Genomic DNA, 21,095 nt, shown 5'->3' with positions numbered 1-21,095 from the left:
TTGTTTGATATTTATGATAACGAAAATTAGGACGAAAAAGACGATTATTGAAAAAGACTTATCTACTCTTGAAACATTCTCAAGGTTTACTATAGAAAGATTTATATCTTTTTCTTGAAATGTTGTATTCTCGGTAAAATATTTTACTCAAACTCAGATAATTTTTAACCTCCGAAAATGAAGAAGATTGAAGTGATCCTGATTATCTACTCGTCCCAGATTCCAGATTTCCAATAATTAAATCTAAATAAAACTTTGAAAACGATGAAGTAATTAAATGAAAAAGTAAAGTTTGATCTATAAATATTTCCAATTTGCTTCCCATTTTTCTATTTTTTTATTTGGATGATTCTTATCTATCTTATTTTAATTCTTACTAATCTATTCTGTTTTATTAAATTCATTGTTTTTTATTCATTTTGTTCTATATATTATATTATATTTTTATAGCGTTTGTGATTGTAATTGCGATCATTACCCTTACAAATTATTATTAATATCAAAGTATATTTAAAAATTCTCTAACAACTCCAGGTTCAGCTCTTGGATTTGGATTTTTCAATGGATTCTTCCATTCTTGTGCAAATGTTTTCTTCCTTGGGTTATGGAAAGGTAGGATTGATTAAATTAAACATGAATTATTATTCAATATCACATCTGCTGCTTTAGTAATTGTAAATTTAGTAATTGGCCGTACAGTCCAAACAAGCACTACAAAGATTGGCCAAAACTGTGTGTGTAATGGCTAATGAGTCTAAAATAAAAAATCTGACTTGTAGATCTTTGACTACATACAATATACTGGTTTTTGATTTAACATTTTTCGTGAGTTAATACAAATGGCGCCCTAACTTTTCTTGTATTTTGTTTCTCAGCAAAAGAAAATAAAAAGAGTTTCCATTTTTACAAAAACTATTTTAAAAGTCGAAGGCAAGACATTGCTTTTTTTTACATTACTTCCCTTGAGGATCATGGATTCACTTTACGGATCCATTAATGAAAATGTCAAAGGTTTCTTTAAACCGGAAATAGAATGATTTTGTAATTGCACTCAGTTACAGGATCTCAGAACACCAGTTTAGAATTTTTATTAAATAAACTTAAAAAGGACTTAAAATAAACCAAAAAAAACTTCTTTTTTGCCAAAAAGAATATACAAGAGGAAATTTACTTTTTAAAAGGACAGAAAAAAAAACTCAAGAAGTCTATTTATTCATCTTTACCAAAGAACCCGAAATGCAGAAAAGACTAATTTAGCATTAAATCAAAAATATTACTTTATCAAAAAGGAAAAGAAAAGAGAAAAGTATTATGAGCTCTGATAATTAGTATTCTAGGAAGGAACTCCTCTCCTCATGTGTTTGCTCTCCATTTCTGTTTTGGACTTGGTTCCCTCCTTTCTCCTATACTTGCTAAACCCTTTCTCAGGTATAATACAATCCTTAATTTAACTATCTTGTTCCCTCCTTTCTCCTTTACTTGCTAAACCCTTTCTCAGGTATAATACAATCTTTAATTTAACCATCTTGGTTCCCTCCTTTCTCCTATACTTGCTAAACCCTTTCTCAGGTATAATAAATACAATCTTTAATTTAACCATCTTGGTTGCCTCCTTTCTCCTATACTTGCTAAACCCTTTCTCAGGTATAATACAATCCTTAATTTAACTATCTTGGTTCCCTCCTTTCTCCTATACTTCCTAAACCCTTTCTCAGGTATAATACAATCCTTAATTTAACCATCTTGGTTCCCTCCTTTCTCCTATACTTGCTAAACCCTTTCTCAGGTATAATATGTTTTCATTTTTCTAAAATTTGTAGTAAAAATGAGAAGAATTTGTTCATTCTTTAGGAATACGGAGTAAAAAGCCTGTATAGTATAATTGGTGTTCAACTAGTTGTATTTTTCCTCCCGCTCCTCTGGTTCTATTTCCTCGAGAGAAAATCTGAGAATGAATTGGGGCAAACAAGCGCAGAACAGAAAGTAATGGAAGACGACGATCTGGGACTGAAAGAAAGACTGGTGATTCTTGCATTTATGTTCTGCGTTTATTACTGCAGTGCCGGACTAGAAATATCATTTAGAAGTTATATTTCAACATTTACAGTATCTATTGGTCACTCAAGACAGGTAAAATCGTGCTAGAGTAAAATTTAAAAGGATTTCAATCGCAATTCTGCCATTAAGCGCTAATTCATTCAAACCATTGAATAATAAAAATAATTTCTAGCTTATCCTTATGCCAGGGCCTATGGTATATGAATGGTTGATATAATCTGAATCCAACCTAAACCATCCAAGAAAACAGAAGAATTAGTGAATAACAAAATAGCAAGAAGTCACAGTGATCCTAAAGTTGCAAAACTTTCCCAATTACTTCTTGAAAACTAAAGATAAAAAATGCTTTGTAGCTCGAAAATGTCTAAGACTACAAAAAAATATAATTGAGTTCATGAGGTTAACTCAAAGGCCAAAGAGTTGAAACACTCTAACCACTTCTTTTTTTTCATTAATTCTGAAAATTTGTGCAGGGCAAAAGAGCTTAATTTAGAAATTAAAACTGGGAAAACTAGCTCATTGCCATTATGTGAATCATCGTATCTTCACTTAATATATTTTCTTTTACCTTTTAAAGAAATATTAATAATAAAACAACAATTAATTTGTAAAGGTTGGTTCAGACATCACTGCTCTATACTACTCCAGCTTTGCTGCAGGAAACATCAAAATAATAAAAATAAATATGTTTTGACAATTCAAAGTTTAATGTTAAATTTCTGGGACAAAATTTTATGAATTTGAGCTAGGTCGTTAAGTTACTTATTGCAAATTTAAATTTAAATCACGGATTCAGCGAACTCTCAAATTCATTAAATTCCATCCCAGGTCGTTAGAATAGACACAAGTTTCATTCCTTTCTTTAAGAAGTCACTTTCACAAAGAAACCACAGTTGAAATTAAACCGTTTTCAGCGCAACAAATTCAAATATCTCATTCATTTTTTTTCAAACAAAGGTTTGAATGTTACTGTTGTTAATCGGATAGGCCACGTTCTACAGATTATAGTTGACTTGAAAATATGATACCAGTCCCTTTAAGAAATCTTCTCCTTTCTTATATTAATTTGATGTAACCCTCCAGTTCGTGGAATATCTGTAATAGCTGGAATATATCTCTCTCCTTCATCTATAATGTGGACATCTTTGAGCCTCTGTCTAGGTATCTTAGTAAATAATATTAAATCAAACTGATGGAAGGAAGGGTAGTAGATTAAAACGTTTAGGCTCTATTGTTGTAAAAATCGTAAAATGCTTGAATTCTATTAAGGATCCAAAAAATTCATCGTTTATTTTTATGAGTGTATTATTTCAACATTTAATTGTGGCTCAATTTTATCATTTTATTTCTCTTGTCGCTTGCGCAACTATCTATCAATGCCTCCCCGTCTCAAGTTTACAAATATGTTTTAAAATATGATATTTTCTATGTTTTTGGCTTGGGACAAATATATATATTTGATTTGATTTTCAGGAGGAACCACATTGTTATCAGCTTTCTCATCCCATTCGTTCATCAGTCTTCAGATTGGAGTCATTCTAATGGGTAATATTATTAACTTTCTCATCCCATTCATTCATCAGTCTTTAGATTGGAATTATTCTAATGGGTAATATTATTAGCTTTTATCCCATTCATTAATTAGTCTTTAGATTGTAGTTATTCTAATGGGTAATATTATAAGCTTGTATCCCATTCATTCATTAGTCTTCAGATTGCAGTTATTCTAATAGGTAATATTATAAGCTTTTATCCCATTCATTCATTAGTCTTCAGATTGTAGTTATTCTAATAGGTAATATTATAAGCTTTTATCCCATTTATTCATCAGTCTTTAGATTGTAGTTATTCTAATGGGTAATATTATAAGCTTTTATCCCATTCATTCATCAGTCTTTAGATTGGAATTATTCTAATGGGTAATATTATTAGCTTTCTCATCCCATTCATTCATCAGTCTTTAGATTGTAGTTATTCTAATGGGTAATATTATAAGCTTTTATCCAATTCATTCATCAGTCTCTAGATTGGAATTATTCTAATGGGTAATATTATTAGCTTTTATCCCATTCATTAATTAGTCTTTAGATTGGAGTTATTCTAATAGGTAATATTATTAGCTTTCTCATCCCATTCATTCATCAGTCTTTAGATTGTAGTTATTCTAATGGGTAATATTATTAGCTTTTATCCTATTCATTAATTAGTCTTTAGATTGGAGTTATTCTAATAGGTAATATTATTAGCTTTCTCATCCCATTCATTCATCAGTCTTTAGATTGGAGTTATTCTAATAGGTAATATTATTAGCTTTTATCCCATTCATTCATCAGTCTTTAGATTGGAATTATTCTAATGGGTAATATTATTAGCTTTTATCCCATTCATTTAATTATTCTAATGGGTAATATTATTAGCTTTTATCCCATTTATTCATCAGTCTTCAGATTGGAGTTTTTCTAATTGGTAATATTATTAGCTTTCTAATTCCATTTATTCATCAGTCTTTAGATTGGAATTTTTCTAATTGGTTATTTTATTAACTTTCTCATCCCATTCATTCATTAGTATTCAGATTGGAGTTTTTCTAATTGGTAATATTATTATGTTACATGACTAACCTCATAAGGCACTTAGCGCTACTCTCTTAGTAATTATTTTATTGTAAGTTTTTTTCTTTCGCAATTCTCATTTAAGTAAACAAGAAAAAAATTGAAATGTTTCTCGTAATTTTTGATGTTTCCGAAAAAAACCTCCTTTTGGGGATAGGTTTTAAATCTTGTCGGCAGTCATAATCCATCCACCACTTCAGGGACCATGTTATACCTCACAGGAAAAAACACATTAAAAACATGGATGAGGAAGAAAATCTTTTCAAACAAAATGAAATAAGAACTGTTTAACTGTTGCTGCACTACAGGGATTTTTGTTTGAAGCGCTATTAAGGAATGATCAGAGTGCGCTGAAAGTAAATCAAATAATGTTTTTTGGTCCGAATAAAAATAAAAAAGATTTACCATTTAAAAAAACACTTACTTTTCCAGGAGCTGGTAGTGCTTGCACATTTTCTACAGGGCTTCTCTGGTTAAAGGTAATTATTAATTTATTAATGCAATAACAATGAATACTTTGTTTTTGTTCTTTATTAATAAGAAATTTAATAGTTTAAATTGACTACTAAGTCTTGAGTTTGTGATCTTAAAAAACATCAATTGCTTCTGAAGAAATTCAAAAAAAATGCTTAAAGAAATGTAGCATAAATCAAGGATATTTAATGCTTAACATATCTAATATAAAAATAAATATAGTATATTCAATGCTTAAAATATCTAATATATAAATAAATCTAGGATATTCAATGTTTGAAATACCTAATCAAATCTAGGATATTCAATGCTTGAAATATCTAATATATAACTAAATCTAGAATATTCAATGCTTGAATATCTAACATATAATTAAATCTAGAATATTCAATGCTGGATATATTTAATACAGTGAAACCCTTAATAATGAATACATCAAAAGAATTCATCAAATGTCGTAGTCTTCACTTTCTGATAATGGAATGTTGCAGATATTTAGTTTTTTAATTAAATGATTATATGGAACTCTTTAAAACTGTTCCCGCATATTCATGGCTATTTATTTATTTTCGCAAATACTGAAATTTACGTAATATAGTATAAACCTCATTGAAAAATTGTCAAGACGACATTTGAAAAATTCTTTCACTGTATCTAATTAAATCTAGAATATTCAAGGCTTGCAAAATAAATAATATCTAATTAAATCTAGGATATATAATGCTTGAAATATCTAATATCGAATAAAGTCTAGGATATTCAATGCTTGAAATATTTAATATATTATTAAATCTAGAATATTCAATGCTTGAAATATATAATAGAAAAATAAATCTTGGAAATTCAATGCTTGAAATATCTAATATCTAGTTAAATCTACGATATTCATTGATTAAAATATCTAGTATATTATTAAATTTAGAATATTCAATGCTGGAAATATTTAATATCTAATTAAATCTAGAATATTCAATGCTTGAAATATCTAATATCTTATAAAATCTAGGATATTCAATGCTTAAAATATCTAATATATAATATCTAATAAAATCTAGGATATTCAATGCTTGAAATATCTAATATCTTATAAAGTCTAGGATATTCAATGCTTAAGATATCTAATATCTTATCAAATCTAGGATATTCAATGAAATATTTAAAATCTAGGATATTCAATGAAATATTTAAAATCTAGAATATTCAATGAAATATTTAAAATCTAGGATATTCTTCAAATCAACAACAAAGTTGGTGCAGTACTCACAGTATCATGTAATATCTCCGTACAACTGTACTGTCTTATGATAGGTTAGTATATCGGTAAACGCCAAAAAATTCTTTAAAAAACATTTTCGAAAATAAACTTCTACATTTTGCCACTAAAACAGTCCTGTGAAAAAAATCCTCTTATTGTGGGAAATGAATGGGAACAAAAGATGTTTATAACCATGGAAAAAAGGGACTTGATATTAAAAACACCCCTACTATATTCAATATGGAGATATATAGGAGAACAGTCCATTTTATGAAAATGTCTCAGATTGACCTCATTTTTAGAAGACTTTGGACTTTTTTTTCTTTTTTTTCCTCAGGACTTTAATTCCTGTGATCTTATTTCCTGAGACTTTATTGGGAGCCCCTATATTATTTTAGGAAAAAAAAATCCCAGTAATCTAAAACTCAGAACTTTATTTCCAGTGACATTTTGTCCTGGCACTTCAGAAAATTGGGATTTTACCAAAGTTTTTATTTCCAGGTTTTTTTCCCAGAAACTTTTTTCCTTGTGACTTTCTCACATAGATTCAGTAAATCAGATTATTCAATGTAATTAATTATTCGCATTAAAAGGACTGTAGGCTTAATTACAAGTGACCTTGCATTCAAATAAGGCTATTGGCTATGTCCGATTCACAACGGTACCCTTAAAAGCTTTGTCTGATCAACTAAGTATATGTTCTAGTTATCAATGTTTATGATTTTAAAAACTGATAATTTGCGCAATTCTAATTTAGGAAAACATATAGATTTAATCAGGGGCCGTGTACAAGTAAATGGGGAGGTTTTGAATTTGAATTTTACAGTTTTCACAGAACCTTTAAGGAACAGTGAAGTATTACCAGAGACGGCTATTTAATTTTGAATTTTTAAGAATAGATTCAAAATTTTGCTTGCCTGTGGTCCCACTTTAATAAAATGAATATTTTTAAAAAAATTCAAATCTCGGCTTCACATTTCCCCCGTCCACCCCCAGCTGGTCGAGGTTTGGACACAAAAAATTTCCAAATTCACTGCAAAAACTTCCAAGGGGGGGTGGGGGGATTTTTTACCCATATAACATCCTGTCCCTACCCCTTATATACATATTTAAAACGTGCAAAATATTCGATTTATTTGGATCGCAATGTACTTGTCCTATAGTTTTAAAAAATTACTGTCAAGAGGAATGAACTAGAATTAATGTTAAAAAATTGAGGGTACCATTTTTAATCTGTTATTCCACTCTTATAAATAGAGGGCCAAATGCAAATACGTGACAAAAAAATCTCCCTCTCCCAGTACTGTAACATACAGATTGACCTTTAGAAGTGGAGTACATGGCCTGTACAATTAGTAAAAGGTTAGCGTATATCATCACTCTATATACTATAAGCTCGTTGGATATAATTAATAAAAATCTTATAACCTCGGAAAACGACGATATCTTCCACATTATCTGATAACGGTTACAAGAGTACCGCTGTCAATCGGACATTGCCATCTTTGCATAGAGGGTCACTTGAAATTACGTTAGCAGTCCCTTTAAACAATAATGCAAAAAGACCTGCGAATCCCATTATCAAAATATAAAATAATAATAGCGTTGCAAATTCAAAATCACTTTTTTCAAATATTTGAATATTCCTTTAACTTTAATGTTGAACCATGATTAAAAGCCACGACAAAATATGCTCTCGAAAGATCGCTAAAATTCGAGTCGTATCTTTTATATATCTTAATCTACTCAACTATAAAGTTTCCGTTGTGAATATCGAATGTATTTGTAGATTTGTAATATTATAAACAATTCTTCTGAAAACTAATTTCTTTTACTTTTAACTTCAGTCTTTTACTTTATTGCAAGTTAATATTAAAATTCGAATTATTGTGATGAAATTAAATCAAATCAGAGAGTAAGAGAATCAGATAAAATCATAAAATTAAATCTTAAGGATCTGTGATTGACGAGGCTCCGATGAAGTTTATGCAGTTGATGAGTATAACTGCAATCTCCCTGATTATACTCTTCGGACTAACCTCACTTCTAGCAGCGCACTTCAGGAACAGAAACATACAAACTCAGAAACATCTTTTCTGATTTAGCCAAATACACCTTTTAAACAAAAGATATGATACTAATGACAATGATAATGATCAGAATAGCAGTCAACGCTTATCTTAGGATTAGACTTGAGCTACAAAGCAAAAAGTTTTATCATAGTAGATAATGCGTCACTTTACACTTCACAATTGCTGTATCTCATGTTCATGAGACTATTTAAACGCGTGTAACATGAGTCAAAAAGTCGTCTTCCTATTCCAGAGTTTTCTTGTCTTAAAATCAGAATGTATCGCTGCTATCAAAATTAGGAATAGTCAACTATTGAAACCTGACTGAATTAAAATGTCACCAGGCCTTTTTACTTGGTTTTACCGAGACAACATTTTTTCTGAAAATCGAGATTTCAAGTATGCTAAATGGTTTCTTCTTGCTTGGGGGAGGGGAGATATTCTTTGACTGCAGGTTTAAACGTGAATAACTGGCGTACCTAAATTCTGTAAATAAAAATTATGTAGATTCATGTTTCTGTCTCCCTTAGGCGACGAATTTCTGCAACACCTCTTATCACGAAAATCTGACTTCCATCGTAAAGAAATTTTGAAACCAAAACATTTTTGCTATATTTTCTTTTCATAGTTCATCTTCAGCTATCATATTTTTAAATGATTCAATTTCTCAAATTTATCTGTCAAGTCTCAAAAATTCCATTTTAGAGCGTCGCTCATTACTCGATCCCACATGGGATACCCTGTACAATATAAATCATTCATCCCTTTTATTAATAAAGCTAACCTAACAGCTGTTTATTGAGGAAAGTTTAAAAGAGAAAATAAGAGTTTTATATATCTTAGAAAACGGTTGATGAAAAACCAATTTCTATTTATGAAGACAGAAAAAAATCTGTCTTATTGGATATGTCATTTATATTGAACAAATTTAAAATACGCAAATATTACTGTAAAATTCAAAATACGCAAATATCATTGTGAAATTTAAAATAAGCAAATACCACTATAAAATTCAAAATACGCAAATATCATTGTGAAATTTAAAATACGCAAATACCACTATAAAATTCAAAATACGCAAATATCATTGTGAAATTTAAAATACGCAAATATCACTATAAAATTCAATATACGCAAATATCACTATAAAATTCAAAATACGCAAATATCACTTTAAAATTTAAAATACGCAAATATCACTATAAATTCAAAATACGCAAATATCACTATAAAATTCAAAATACGCAAATATCACTATAAAATTTAAAATACGCAAATATCACTATAAAATTCAAAATACGCAAATATCACTATAAAATTTAAAATACGCAAATATCACTATAAAATTTAAAATACGCAAATATCACTATTAAACATCCTGTCCCTGATCATGTATCAATTTTGTAACACATGAAATAATTCTGAGAAGATTTTTTCTCCACATAGAATCGAATAGAAAATTAAAGTGATTCATAAAACAAAATTAAGGTTACTAATACGTGTTCATTCATTACTTGGAAAAACTGTAAATGCAATGAGTTTTTAAATTTTATTATGCCTTACAAATTTTAGGTTTAAATGCTATTACAAGCTACAAGACATATGTTACAATACTCACTTATTCATTAAAAATACTTAAATACAGGAAAAAATATTAATTGCTTAATTCATTTATGATCAAATATTTTTTCTTAATGAAAATATTTTTTTTATTTTCTTAATCCTTGCCAGTGCAAATTTGAAAATTCTACGATGAATTTGTTTCGAACAGAAAAATTATGCAGTACATTTTAAGTATTACAGTAAAATCCCAACAGCTGTGTCAGCCAGCTGTTGAAGTACAGTTTAAATAGCTGTTGCAGTACAATTTAAACAGCTGATGCAGCACAAGCAACTGGTGCAGTACAATCCTAACAGCTGTTGTTGTACAATATAACCGGCTGTTGCAGTACAATCTAAATAGCTATTGGAGTACAATTTTTTCTATGAGAGTTCGAACCCAGTATTGCAGTTTATTGCGTATCTCAGTTTATCTCTAAAATAAAAATAAGTATTAACTAAAACTGTATGTACATTGGACAAAAAATTGAATTCTCACCTTAAGGTTGATTTCTTCTGATAGTTTGGTAGCTTGAGTAGGTTGAAACATGTGGAGGCTGTTGGTAATCTGATAAAAAACACATTTGTATCATCCTATTTATCATAATTCAAGTTTTTTAAATAAATAAATAAAATGATCATCCCGTAGAATATAACTTTTGTTAGTACTTACTTAAAAAAATTGATAAAATTCATTTTTGGTATTTGAAGAAAAAAAAAATTGAAATTCAGGTTGATAAAAAGTATAAAGGACTGGACCTCAAGGTTTCCCCAAGAAATTGATATAATGATAAATAACTAATCTAAGTTTCCTATTGTAGGTGGTAGGTTAGACTATAAAAATGACTTGACTCAATATAAAATTTAAACTAAGTTCTCTTAAGTTACAATCAGACCCTGAATTGAATAAAGGAGGGTTCGTGATGTTTACATATTCTACTGTGACATATCAGGACAGTTCCAGATTAGTTTTCTTTTTAAACAAACAAAATTTAGTAAACAATGATTGCTTAGGCCCGGTTCTCATACCCTCGCTATACCGAACCTTGTTTACAATCTTTGTTTTTGTTTACAAAAAAAACTAGTTTAGTGCTTTCCGAATGAGTCAGGATAAAATGTCAACAACCCCAATTCCGTCTTCTTAGTTCTAACTTCCAGTGCTAAGGATTCATTTAATTTTGCCGCGGTTTTGATTGTGGAGCCGTCCTGTAAAATATGGATCAAGATAATCCAGCTCATTAAAATATCTTTTTTCCAAAAACAAATCCCAAAATTTTCTAATATAAAAATGATGACAACTAAAATGTGTATTGCATTTTCTTAATTTATTTAGCCTCTTGATCCGAATTCAGAAAGCTAAATTGTTACAGATCTAACAGATTTAAGCCCTGGTTCTCACCTATTAACAGGATCTCTCTTCTTTAGAGCTAGAAAACCTCGTAGTACAGATCCAACAGTATCACCATCATCCTCTTCATCAGATACCTAGTAACACAACCATACATTAGAAACCTAGTTCATCAGATATCTAGCAACACAACCATACATTAGAAACCTAGTTCATCAGATATCTAGCCACACAACCATACATTAGAAACCTAGTTTATCAGATACCTAGCAACACAATTAAACATTAGAAAAACCTAATTCATCAAATACCAAGGGTAATTAGTCCCGATGCTCTCCAATGTACGGAAAGTAACGTCATATTGGCTATTTATATATCTATATTTTTCGTACATTGGAGCGCATCAAGAGTAACTAACCTTATTTATACAACCTTGATCAGATACCTAGCAACACAAGCATACCTACCTAGCAGTATAACCCAATAGTAAGGATTTGTACATGCCATCAAAAAGCGCAAAGCAGCGTTAATTCTTAGTAAAATTTTGTGACAAAAAAGATTCAAGTCGTTATTAAAAACTCATTTTTTGTATGTTCTTAAGTACACAGAAAATACTGCAGTATTGATTAGATCTTTACCGCAGTGTGTGGGATTGTATTCTATTTTCATCTCAGATACTAGAATATTCTGGTTGGGTATCAGGCATTGTGTTATATATCGATTAAATATTTGGTACTGATAATGGACCAAACCACAAAGGGTAAATAAAAAAGATGTTATTTCAACATATTTTTGAAAAAAAAATTTACGCTAACATTAACCTTCAAAATCATTAATATTAAAAATTAAGGAAAAGAAGAAATAACAAAAAAGAAAAACAAAAAAACTTTAAAAAAAGAGTTGTTGGATGAAAAAAGAAATGAACTTTTTTTAAAAATACGATAAACAAACATGATACTTTTAAAATTCTCCATTAATAAAATTTATATTTGCACGAGAGTAAATAAAATACTGAATATAATATATATCTGATATCTAACCTATAAGCATTCAACACAGTATATATATCTGGTATCTAACCTAAAAGCATTCAACACTGTATATAACTCTGCTATCCAACCTCTAAGCATTCGACACTGTATATATCTCTGCTATCCAACCTCTAAGCATTCGATACTGTATATATCTCTGCTATCCAACCTCTACGCATTCGACACTGTATATATCTCTGCTATCCAACCTCTAAGCATTCGACACTGTATATATCTCTGCTATCCAACCTCTACACATCTAATGCTGAATATATATCTGGTATCTAACCTCTACACATCTAATGCTGAATATATATCTGATATTTAACCTCTACACATCTAATGCTGAATATATATCTGATATCTTACCTCTACATATCTAATGCTGAATATATATCTGATATCTGACCTCTACACATCTAATGCTGAATATATATCTGATATCTTACCTCTACACATCTGATACTGAATATATATGATATCTAACCTCTACACATCTAGTACTGAATATATATCTGGTATCTAACCTCCACACATCTAATGCAGAATATATATGATATCTAGCCTCTACACATCTAATGCTGAATATATATCTGATATCTTACCTCTACACATCTGATACTGAACGGAGGTTCCAGGTGGTAGAACCCGAGAAGCGGAGGTTTAGAACACGAAGTCACAAACTTCAAGAAGGACCCTTTCTCCTAAATATTTTGTTTCATCACTCATTTTTCTTATTCAAAATTTAGATTTAGGTTGAGGTTGGCAAGTCAGACAAAAGTTTAAGCTAAACAAGTAAAGTTCTGGGAATAATTTTGAGACACCCAAGTGCCCCAAGAACAAATAGGAGATAAGAAAAACTGACATTTTTCGTTGCATCCAATCAGATTCCAAGAAAAAGTTATTTTCAAGGGAACTGAACTGTAAATTCAAAACATTTGGCTTCTTAGATTTCAGGTATAAGTAAAAGATTTAAAATTTGAAGTGATGGACCAAACCTCTGTAGAGTAAAAAAAGTACATGTTAGTTCCACATTTATTGAAAATATATTTCGGTCTGGGTTGACCCTCGTCAGTTCTAACGATATAATAACCATCAAAATCGATTGATCAAACAATCAATCAATCAACGTCTCCTGATAAAATGAATGTCTTCTTGATTAAATTAATGTCTACCTTATCAGAACAGTGTTTACCTGATCCCCCCCCTGTATACAATCTTGGACTTATTTTTAAACCTATCATAATGATTTCAATCAATCTATTTAACTTAATAAAACATTTTGCCCATAGATTAATTAAGAATACAGATAGACAACACAGATAGACCACTAAAAGTCGTCTTTTCAAGATTTATGGCTTTTTCGTTCACAATAACCCTGAGGCAGTGGCCTAAAGGAGTTCGTGCATGCTCTCTATCTGTCTTGTAATTCAACGCTGCCTGCGCGGAACTCAGTTTGGCTTCTGCCTCAGTTTTATTGTGAACGAAAAACCCTTTGATCTTGGAAAAGACTACATCTAGTTTTCTATTTGTATTTTTATGAAACTATGATTTTGCCGAATATCCCAGAAAATCCCAATTTATTCCTTAACCACAACAGCAGTTGCTAAACCTACCATTTTATAAGTATTAATTGTGTAATTTAAATAAAAACGTTAAAAAAAAAATTAATTCTGAAAAAAAGTGTTGCTAAAGGTCAATGGAATAATCATAGCTAACATGCACTGCAAACCAAGATGTTCACGCTCTCAAGCCAAAATCAAGCAGTATTTTGCCAAATACTCCTCTAAAATTGAAACCAGAAACAAGCGCTTTGCAATCTGAAAATGCATAAGTCTGGGGTAAAAAAGTAAAAGTTTGCTGGTAAGGTAAAACCAAAGGCAAAAGCGGTGTGACACTTTGTTTCGCAACTTCGTATGCGAATGAACATGAACTATTTATCCCTGAAGAAGTTAGTATTCATCCCTGCATGTAGTGGCTGTCTTAGAAACAAAGAGGAGTCGGCAAACTCGTATTTTCCAGTTTTATCATGTAACCGGCTTTTGTACTGTACAGTGTACACCGCTATTATTCTAGAATGATCAGTGTAGTTTAAACTTTCATGTTAACAGCATATGCAGATTTTCGTATGATAAAGTTATTGTATCCTGTGGACCAACGTGGTGAGTTCACTTTTAATATTTAATAATGTAATATTTTTGTTTAAAAAGTCTTCGTCACAGGTTGCTGAGTACGTTATATTTTCTTATTCAAATTGGAGATTATTGAATATTTAACTGCTAAAGCTTTTCTGTGATTTACGAATTTCTAATCTGCCTTATATTTGGTAGACTGAACCTTCAATAAACGTAGAAGACTTAGCTCGACTTTATTATGGAGAGATCTTATCTTGGATCAGGAGAGAGGGTTCCAGTTCAAAGCTTTGCAAAAGGAATACAACCCGGAACAGTTTTTCTCTTTATTAGCGACTTTAGGGTGGTCGCGAAACACGCTTTAAAGTCGAGGCTGTCTTAAAATTTGATGACTAACTTTCAGAGTTGTCAAAGATATCAGTTCTTGACAATATATAAAAATAGATTTACCTTGTCGTTGAAATCTCGTTCAAGGATGTCCCAAAGCCAAATTATAACTTTGTGTGAGTCGTGGAACCCTCCGTAGTAAACGGTATTTTTTCGTAAATCCTGCCGAGAAAAAAATATGATTAGGAATTTAAAAATATCAATAGACAGGGAACACTTAAATCTAGATGGCAATGTACAGCTCAGTGTTCGATGTACAGTGTACAGTTACAGTTTACAGTATACCGTGCAGTTTACACTGTACGGCGCAGTGTACAGTCACTGCACGGTGTACGGTGTAGTGTGCGGTGTACACTACATTTCTCAAACTTAAGGCATTACAAATATTTCTGGTATTTTCAAATTATGGTCTGCCTTTTACAAAATAACCCAATCTAGTGCCAATTTCTTTCTTCTATTTCTATGGGGCTTAATCGAAACATAGCGCCTTCAATTCAATTCCTTTAAAGCATTTAAGATATGTTTTTTTAAAGCAGATTGACACTAGTGGGTTAAATAACTCCAAAGTTGAGTAATTTCATAACATTAGCAAACTAGAATTGTTTATAGGTCATATAAAAGACGTCCTCATGTGAAGACCACCCAAAGGGTTGTAAAAATTTATTTTTCTGTACTTAAAAACAATTCTTAACTCACCAGTTTTAACATAATAGGTAATATTCGAGTCTTTTTTACTTGGCCATTAAAATAATGAAATTGTTTTCATCTCACTCGATATACAGCTTGTAAACCAGTTTAACATATACCTTTAGATCGACCGGCGTATTGTCTCCTGATATCAGTCTCTGGACTTCAGGTCCTGAGAATACACTCAGCCAGTCGTACGGTACAACACAACGAAATCCTTTACGGAATGCAGCAGTCTAAATGAGTACGGTACAAAAAATTTAATCCTTGGTATGGTGCAACAGAGTGGAGTAGGGAATCTTTGTCAAAAATCAATATGCAGTTTTCTAAACAAAAATGAAAAACATGTTTTACATTATTACCTGAGCCTGTATCTGTTTATGCATCTTAAAATGAGCCATCATATGAATGTACATAATTCTATTTCTGCTAGTAACAGCTACACTTTTACCCCCAGGAACCAGCTCATGTGTAACTATCCTTCCCATCACATCCTGATAGATAAACAGATTTTTAAAATTCATCAATACTTCATATTTGTCGATAATTATTTATTTATACACAGAATAAAATACAATTTACAAGTAAAAAGATTAAAAATGTCTTCATCGAACTTAATTTTTTTCCGAAAGTCCAGGGTTAAAAAATCCATAAAGTTGATCAAACAATCAATCAATCAACGTCTCCTGATAAAATGAATGTCTTCTTGATTAAATTAATGTCTACCTTATCAGAACAGTGTTTACCTGATCAAATCAATGTTTACCTGATCAAATCAATCTTTACATGATAAAATGAATGTTTACATGATAAAATCAATGGTTACATGATAAAATCAATGTCTACCTAATCAAATCAATGTCTATCTATTCAAATAAATGCCTACCAGAACAAGTCTATGTTTACCTAGTAAAACCAATGTCTAACTGATCAAATAAATGTCTACCTGAAAAAATCAATGTTTACCTGATAAAAACAAAGTCTATCTAGCCATATCAATGTTTACCTGATCAAATCAATGTCTACTTGATCAAATTAACATCTACCTGATCAAATGAATGTTTACCTGAAAAAAACCAATGTTTACCGGGTAAAATCAATGTCTAACTGATCAAATAAATGTCTACCTAAACAAATCAATGTTTCCCTGATAAAATCAAAGTCTACCTGATCAAATCATTGTTTGTCTGGTAAAATTAATGTCTACCTGATCAAATTAACATCTACCTGATCAAATCCTTGTTTACCTGATAAAATCAATGCCTACATGATCAAATCGATCTCTACTTGATTAAATCAATCTCTACCTGATCGAAACAGTGTCCCTTGATCAAAACAATGTCCTTCTGATCAAACCAATGTCTACCTGATAAAAGAAATATCTACCTGATCAAATGAGAATGTAAGACCAAGATCTTCAACATCTCCTTCGAAGTGTTTAACGTATGTCAAGTTCTGCTTATCAATACTTTAATTAATTATTTTGAAAAATAAAAATAAAAAATGAATTTTTTTGGTATGAAAGCATGAAAACAAATAAGTAATATTATTATTAATATTACTACAGCAGTAAACGTTCTTAAAACTATTTTACTCAATTTGTGGCCATTTTGTGAGGAATATCGTTCTTAATTAAATTATAATATTTTCCTTCCTTGTATAGTTCTGGATCAGAGCTCGACATTTCATCAAAGTAACTGTATAAACTCGTGTGATCGTGTCCTATAATATACAGGGTGTCACGCTAAAAATGAAAGTTAAAAGGGAGTGTTCGCAAAAAATGAAAGAAGTATAAAGCTTACGGCGAAAAATAATCGCTTTTGATCGCTACTTTTCTTACTTCATCTGTTTCGTCTGTAAGGAGAAAATTGTTAAAAAACGACTCATACTGAAGAACAGAGCGTCCGTACAAATTCAGAAAGTTGCAATTTACGACTTGTATTGTAAAATATTCAATAACCAATGTGGATCATCTAAAAGTCTCCTCTGCCACCATCGAAGAAATGATTGGATCTACAGATCCAGCAGGAAACGGAACTTGTACACTGAACAGTTGGAGCCTGTCACACCTCCAAATGTACACAATACAACTGTACTCTTAGCAATTTCTCAGTCTCCAAGTAACCATGGAACAAAGAAGATGAGTCCAGGATATGGTCCCAGGAGAGGATCGAGGTCCACCGGATATGGTCCAATAAGAAGGAGTGAAGTCCACCGGATATGGTCCTGTAAGAAGGAGTGAAGCCCACCGGATGTATTCTCAGTTCAATTGGAGAGAGGTTCGGCTTTAGAACATTGAGATAATGCAGTTTAAGTGTGTAATTTAGCTTTCTTAATCATAACTTTAAATCTATTTATTATTTATTTTCAACTAATATTATCTATGTTGTAATTTGTTTAGATTGAACCAGATCTAAGAAAATAAAAATATTATTTGAAATCTGTGTCTAATTTTCTGTCCTAAATCTCAAAAAGGGTTCTTAAAATCGCCCTGTTCCTCAGTCTAAGACTAGATTTTACACGTATATAGTTAATATTTCATAATATTTGTTATTTGTTTTATAACATCTGGCGGCCAACTTTTTTGGCGTTTTAAGTGCATTCACTTCAGTGTAGCGTGTGTGCAGCCCAGAATAAATCACATCACATATAAAACAAAAATACTATGAACTATTAACTATATAGGAATGCGTCAAAAATTATTAATGACAACAGTTTGTAAAATATCTGAATGAGTTGTTTGAAATTAAATTGATTTTTTTTACGATCCGAATCGTATATTGCAACTTTCTGAATTTGTATGGACGCTACATTCTTTAGTAAAAGTCGTTTTTAACAATTTTCTCCTTATGCAGTCTGCCTTTTAATAAAGTCGTCGTCGTATACATTAATAAAGACGACTTTCGATTTAAATATTTTATTTCTACCAAACTTTCAACCAGATGGATACACATTAACATGGAAACAAAGATAAGCTGTCAAATAAAAGCTTCTCCTTGTTTAATTATGAATTTAATTATGAAAAAAGCTTGTCAGAAATCAAAAATCAAATAGATAAGACGTCGTAAATGTATTGATATAAACGCCGACCACCATGGATTATTATTGAAAGTACAAGAAATAAAACATATTGACTAACCTAGAACTTGAGTAAGGAAGAATATAAACAGGTTGACTAACCTAAAACTTGAGTAAGGAAGAATGAAGCGAAGGGGACATCAACAACTATTCCTTCATAAACTGCTTTCCCAATCATTTTACCAACAAACTCAAACAGTTCTAAACATTGGGATTTATTTATCATTTTACCAACAAACTCAAACAGTTCTAAACATTGGGATTTATTTATCATTTTACCAACAAACTCAAAAAGTTCTAAAGATTAAAATTTATCATTTTACCAACACACTAAAACAGTTCTAAAGATTAAAATTTATCATTTTACCAACACACTCAAACAGTTCTAAAAATTGGGATTTATTTATCAGTTTATTAGAAATTTTACCAACAAGCTCACACAAATCTAAAAGTCGGGATTCATCATTTTAATAACAAACACAGTTATAAACATTGAAATTTATCATTTTACCAACAAACTCAAAAAAGCTAAACATTAGGGTTTATTTATCAATTTATCAGACAAACATAATCGTATTGGATTGTATACTGGTAATCGTATATAATATGGTCGGATAAGTCTAAAGTCCAAACATAATTAAATAGAAGGAAAAATATCAGAATATCAAATGCCGAATATACAGTACAAAATCAGAACATTTAAATCGGCTCTACAACCTAGAATTGCAAACAATTGTGGGGGAAATCAAAACAACTGATCGTACTGCATTGTTTATCTAAAAACCGACTAAATTTCAATAACAAACTAGGTGCTAGGAGGAAGAATGAGAAGGAAAGATGAAAAACAAAACAATAAAAGAGAGAAACAGAGAATAAAGAAACAAAGAGAAAATAGATATAGAGAAAAAAGCAGAAACTGAGAAACAGAGCGAGAAAAGAAAAAGAGAGGAGAGAGACAGTTTCTTTTTAAATCATATGTGTTTTGTATAATATTTTATAAAAAGTAAATAGATGTCGTTAGGACATTAAGCGTACACTTTTTGATCATTGCTAAAGTTTTGATCATTTGGCATTTGATTTTCTTATATTTTTGCAAATACTACACTCTTCTATTATAATGTGTTACTATATACTCAAACTGATTCTGCAAGGTCATAAATGTGAAATGAAATGAAATGAAAGATAGATCGTGGAAGACCCCCAACGTGGGATCCCCAGACCGACTCCGAGAAGGGGACTCAGTCAGGTGCTGAATCCCCGACCGATTCAATCTGGCACCCTAATGTACTTACTCATAATGAGAGCGGCATATTCTCCCCCAGTGCTTTGCAGAGTAGCTCTAGACCCCCTCAGCTCCGAATTGCGACGATTTAGAGCTACTCTGCATGTAGCAGCGGTGAATATTTGCTCGCTCTTATCTGACCGGTGCTACGCATGAGTTCAGTTAGTATATTTAAAAAGTGTGAATAAAAAATATTATCTAACAAACCTAGATGATTCTCGGTTATATGAGAAAGTGGGGAGGGATACAGTCTTTCCTACAACAACAAAATCTCAATATTTTCAGAAAATCAAGCAGTTTAAAATAAGCACAATCAGATAATTGTTTTTGTTTGTTTGTTAAAAAGATTTTTTTTGTCCAATTGCTTTGTCTAGTATACGTAGTAACTAAAAATTTAGTATTGGCATAAGCATAATTAACTTCGTCATTTTTAACTTATGACCATTATCTGATTTATAATTATTGATTTTAAATATTTTTAACAAAATGATTTTTGAGATTAGTTCCTCTGATGTTGTGCAGAAGAGGTTTAGACCCGGATCAAAAACCTTCTTAATTGTTTCCTCCAGGAACTCCTTAAATACTCCATCCTGGTCAATCCCAGCCTCATCCAGACCCTGATACAGATCAGACACGTAGAGTAAAGGGAGGGGGGTCGTCATTTTTATGATGTTAGGTACTTTCCCAACAAAGGCTTTTCCCCAAGCGGCGGTATTTTCCCAACCGTGCAATTTCCCAAGCGGCAACTTTCCAAGTCCGTCCTGTCTTCCTAGGGGCGCCAATTGCAGCCTGCCGCCCCAATGAAGGGCTAGCCTGACCTTTGGGAAGTTGCCGCTAGGTAAATCGCACATTTGGGAAGATTCCACCAGGGAAATTGTCACATGGGAATTCCTCCTGGGGAAATTCTATTGGGAAATTATCCAACACCTTTGTAAAGGTATGGGGATCAGATTTAATGAGTTGCGAGCAGGGGTCCATATAATTCCATCACATCATCCAGACAGAACGAACACTAGGCCGAGAGAATATCAGAAATATATGACGACGACATTTAAACATTGATTTTCTTTATTATTCCTG

At 31.1% G+C, this 21,095-nt stretch overlaps 2 protein-coding genes across 3 annotated transcripts in view; one reads left to right on the top strand and one right to left on the bottom strand.

Annotated features, from left to right (window-relative positions):
* Nucleotides 1–1,832: 1,832 nt before the first annotated feature.
* Nucleotides 1,833–9,267, top strand: LOC111702846 (uncharacterized). Its single transcript, XM_023474627.1, has 8 exons — nt 1,833–2,130; nt 2,672–2,717; nt 3,142–3,219; nt 3,532–3,603; nt 5,103–5,149; nt 6,368–6,452; nt 8,354–8,462; nt 9,002–9,267. The coding sequence occupies exons 1-8, from the start codon at nt 1,987–1,989 to the stop codon at nt 9,039–9,041; spliced, it is 621 nt and encodes a 206-aa protein (XP_023330395.1). The 5' UTR covers nt 1,833–1,986; the 3' UTR covers nt 9,042–9,267.
* Nucleotides 9,268–10,166: 899 nt separating this feature from the next.
* LOC111702845 (ubiquitin-protein ligase E3B) overlaps nt 10,167–21,095 on the bottom strand; it is a 39,709-nt gene continuing 28,780 nt past the window's right edge. The window contains exons 24-35 of one of the 2 annotated variants that reach the window (XM_023474625.1): nt 20,522–20,632; nt 20,223–20,271; nt 18,836–18,982; nt 17,310–17,377; nt 17,042–17,110; nt 16,018–16,149; nt 15,775–15,891; nt 15,032–15,130; nt 13,055–13,153; nt 11,470–11,555; nt 10,570–10,638; nt 10,167–10,506 (exon numbers count right to left, since the gene is read on the bottom strand). In XM_023474625.1, coding sequence (XP_023330393.1) covers nt 10,455–10,506; nt 10,570–10,638; nt 11,470–11,555; nt 13,055–13,153; nt 15,032–15,130; nt 15,775–15,891; nt 16,018–16,149; nt 17,042–17,110; nt 17,310–17,377; nt 18,836–18,982; nt 20,223–20,271; nt 20,522–20,632 — 1,098 coding nt within the window. In that variant the 3' untranslated portion in view covers nt 10,167–10,454. The remainder of the gene's footprint in view (nt 10,507–10,569; nt 10,639–11,469; nt 11,556–13,054; nt 13,154–15,031; nt 15,131–15,774; nt 15,892–16,017; nt 16,150–17,041; nt 17,111–17,309; nt 17,378–18,835; nt 18,983–20,222; nt 20,272–20,521; nt 20,633–21,095) is intronic. The other variant, XM_023474626.1, reaches the window with a different exon arrangement.

The sequence above is a fragment of the Eurytemora carolleeae genome, unplaced genomic scaffold, assembly GCF_000591075.1.
Source record: "Eurytemora carolleeae unplaced genomic scaffold, Eaff_2.0 scaffold107, whole genome shotgun sequence".
Lineage (NCBI taxonomy): Eukaryota > Metazoa > Arthropoda > Copepoda > Calanoida > Temoridae > Eurytemora > Eurytemora carolleeae.
Note: the sequence above shows the minus strand (reverse complement) of the source record. Positions and strands in the feature narration are given on the sequence as shown.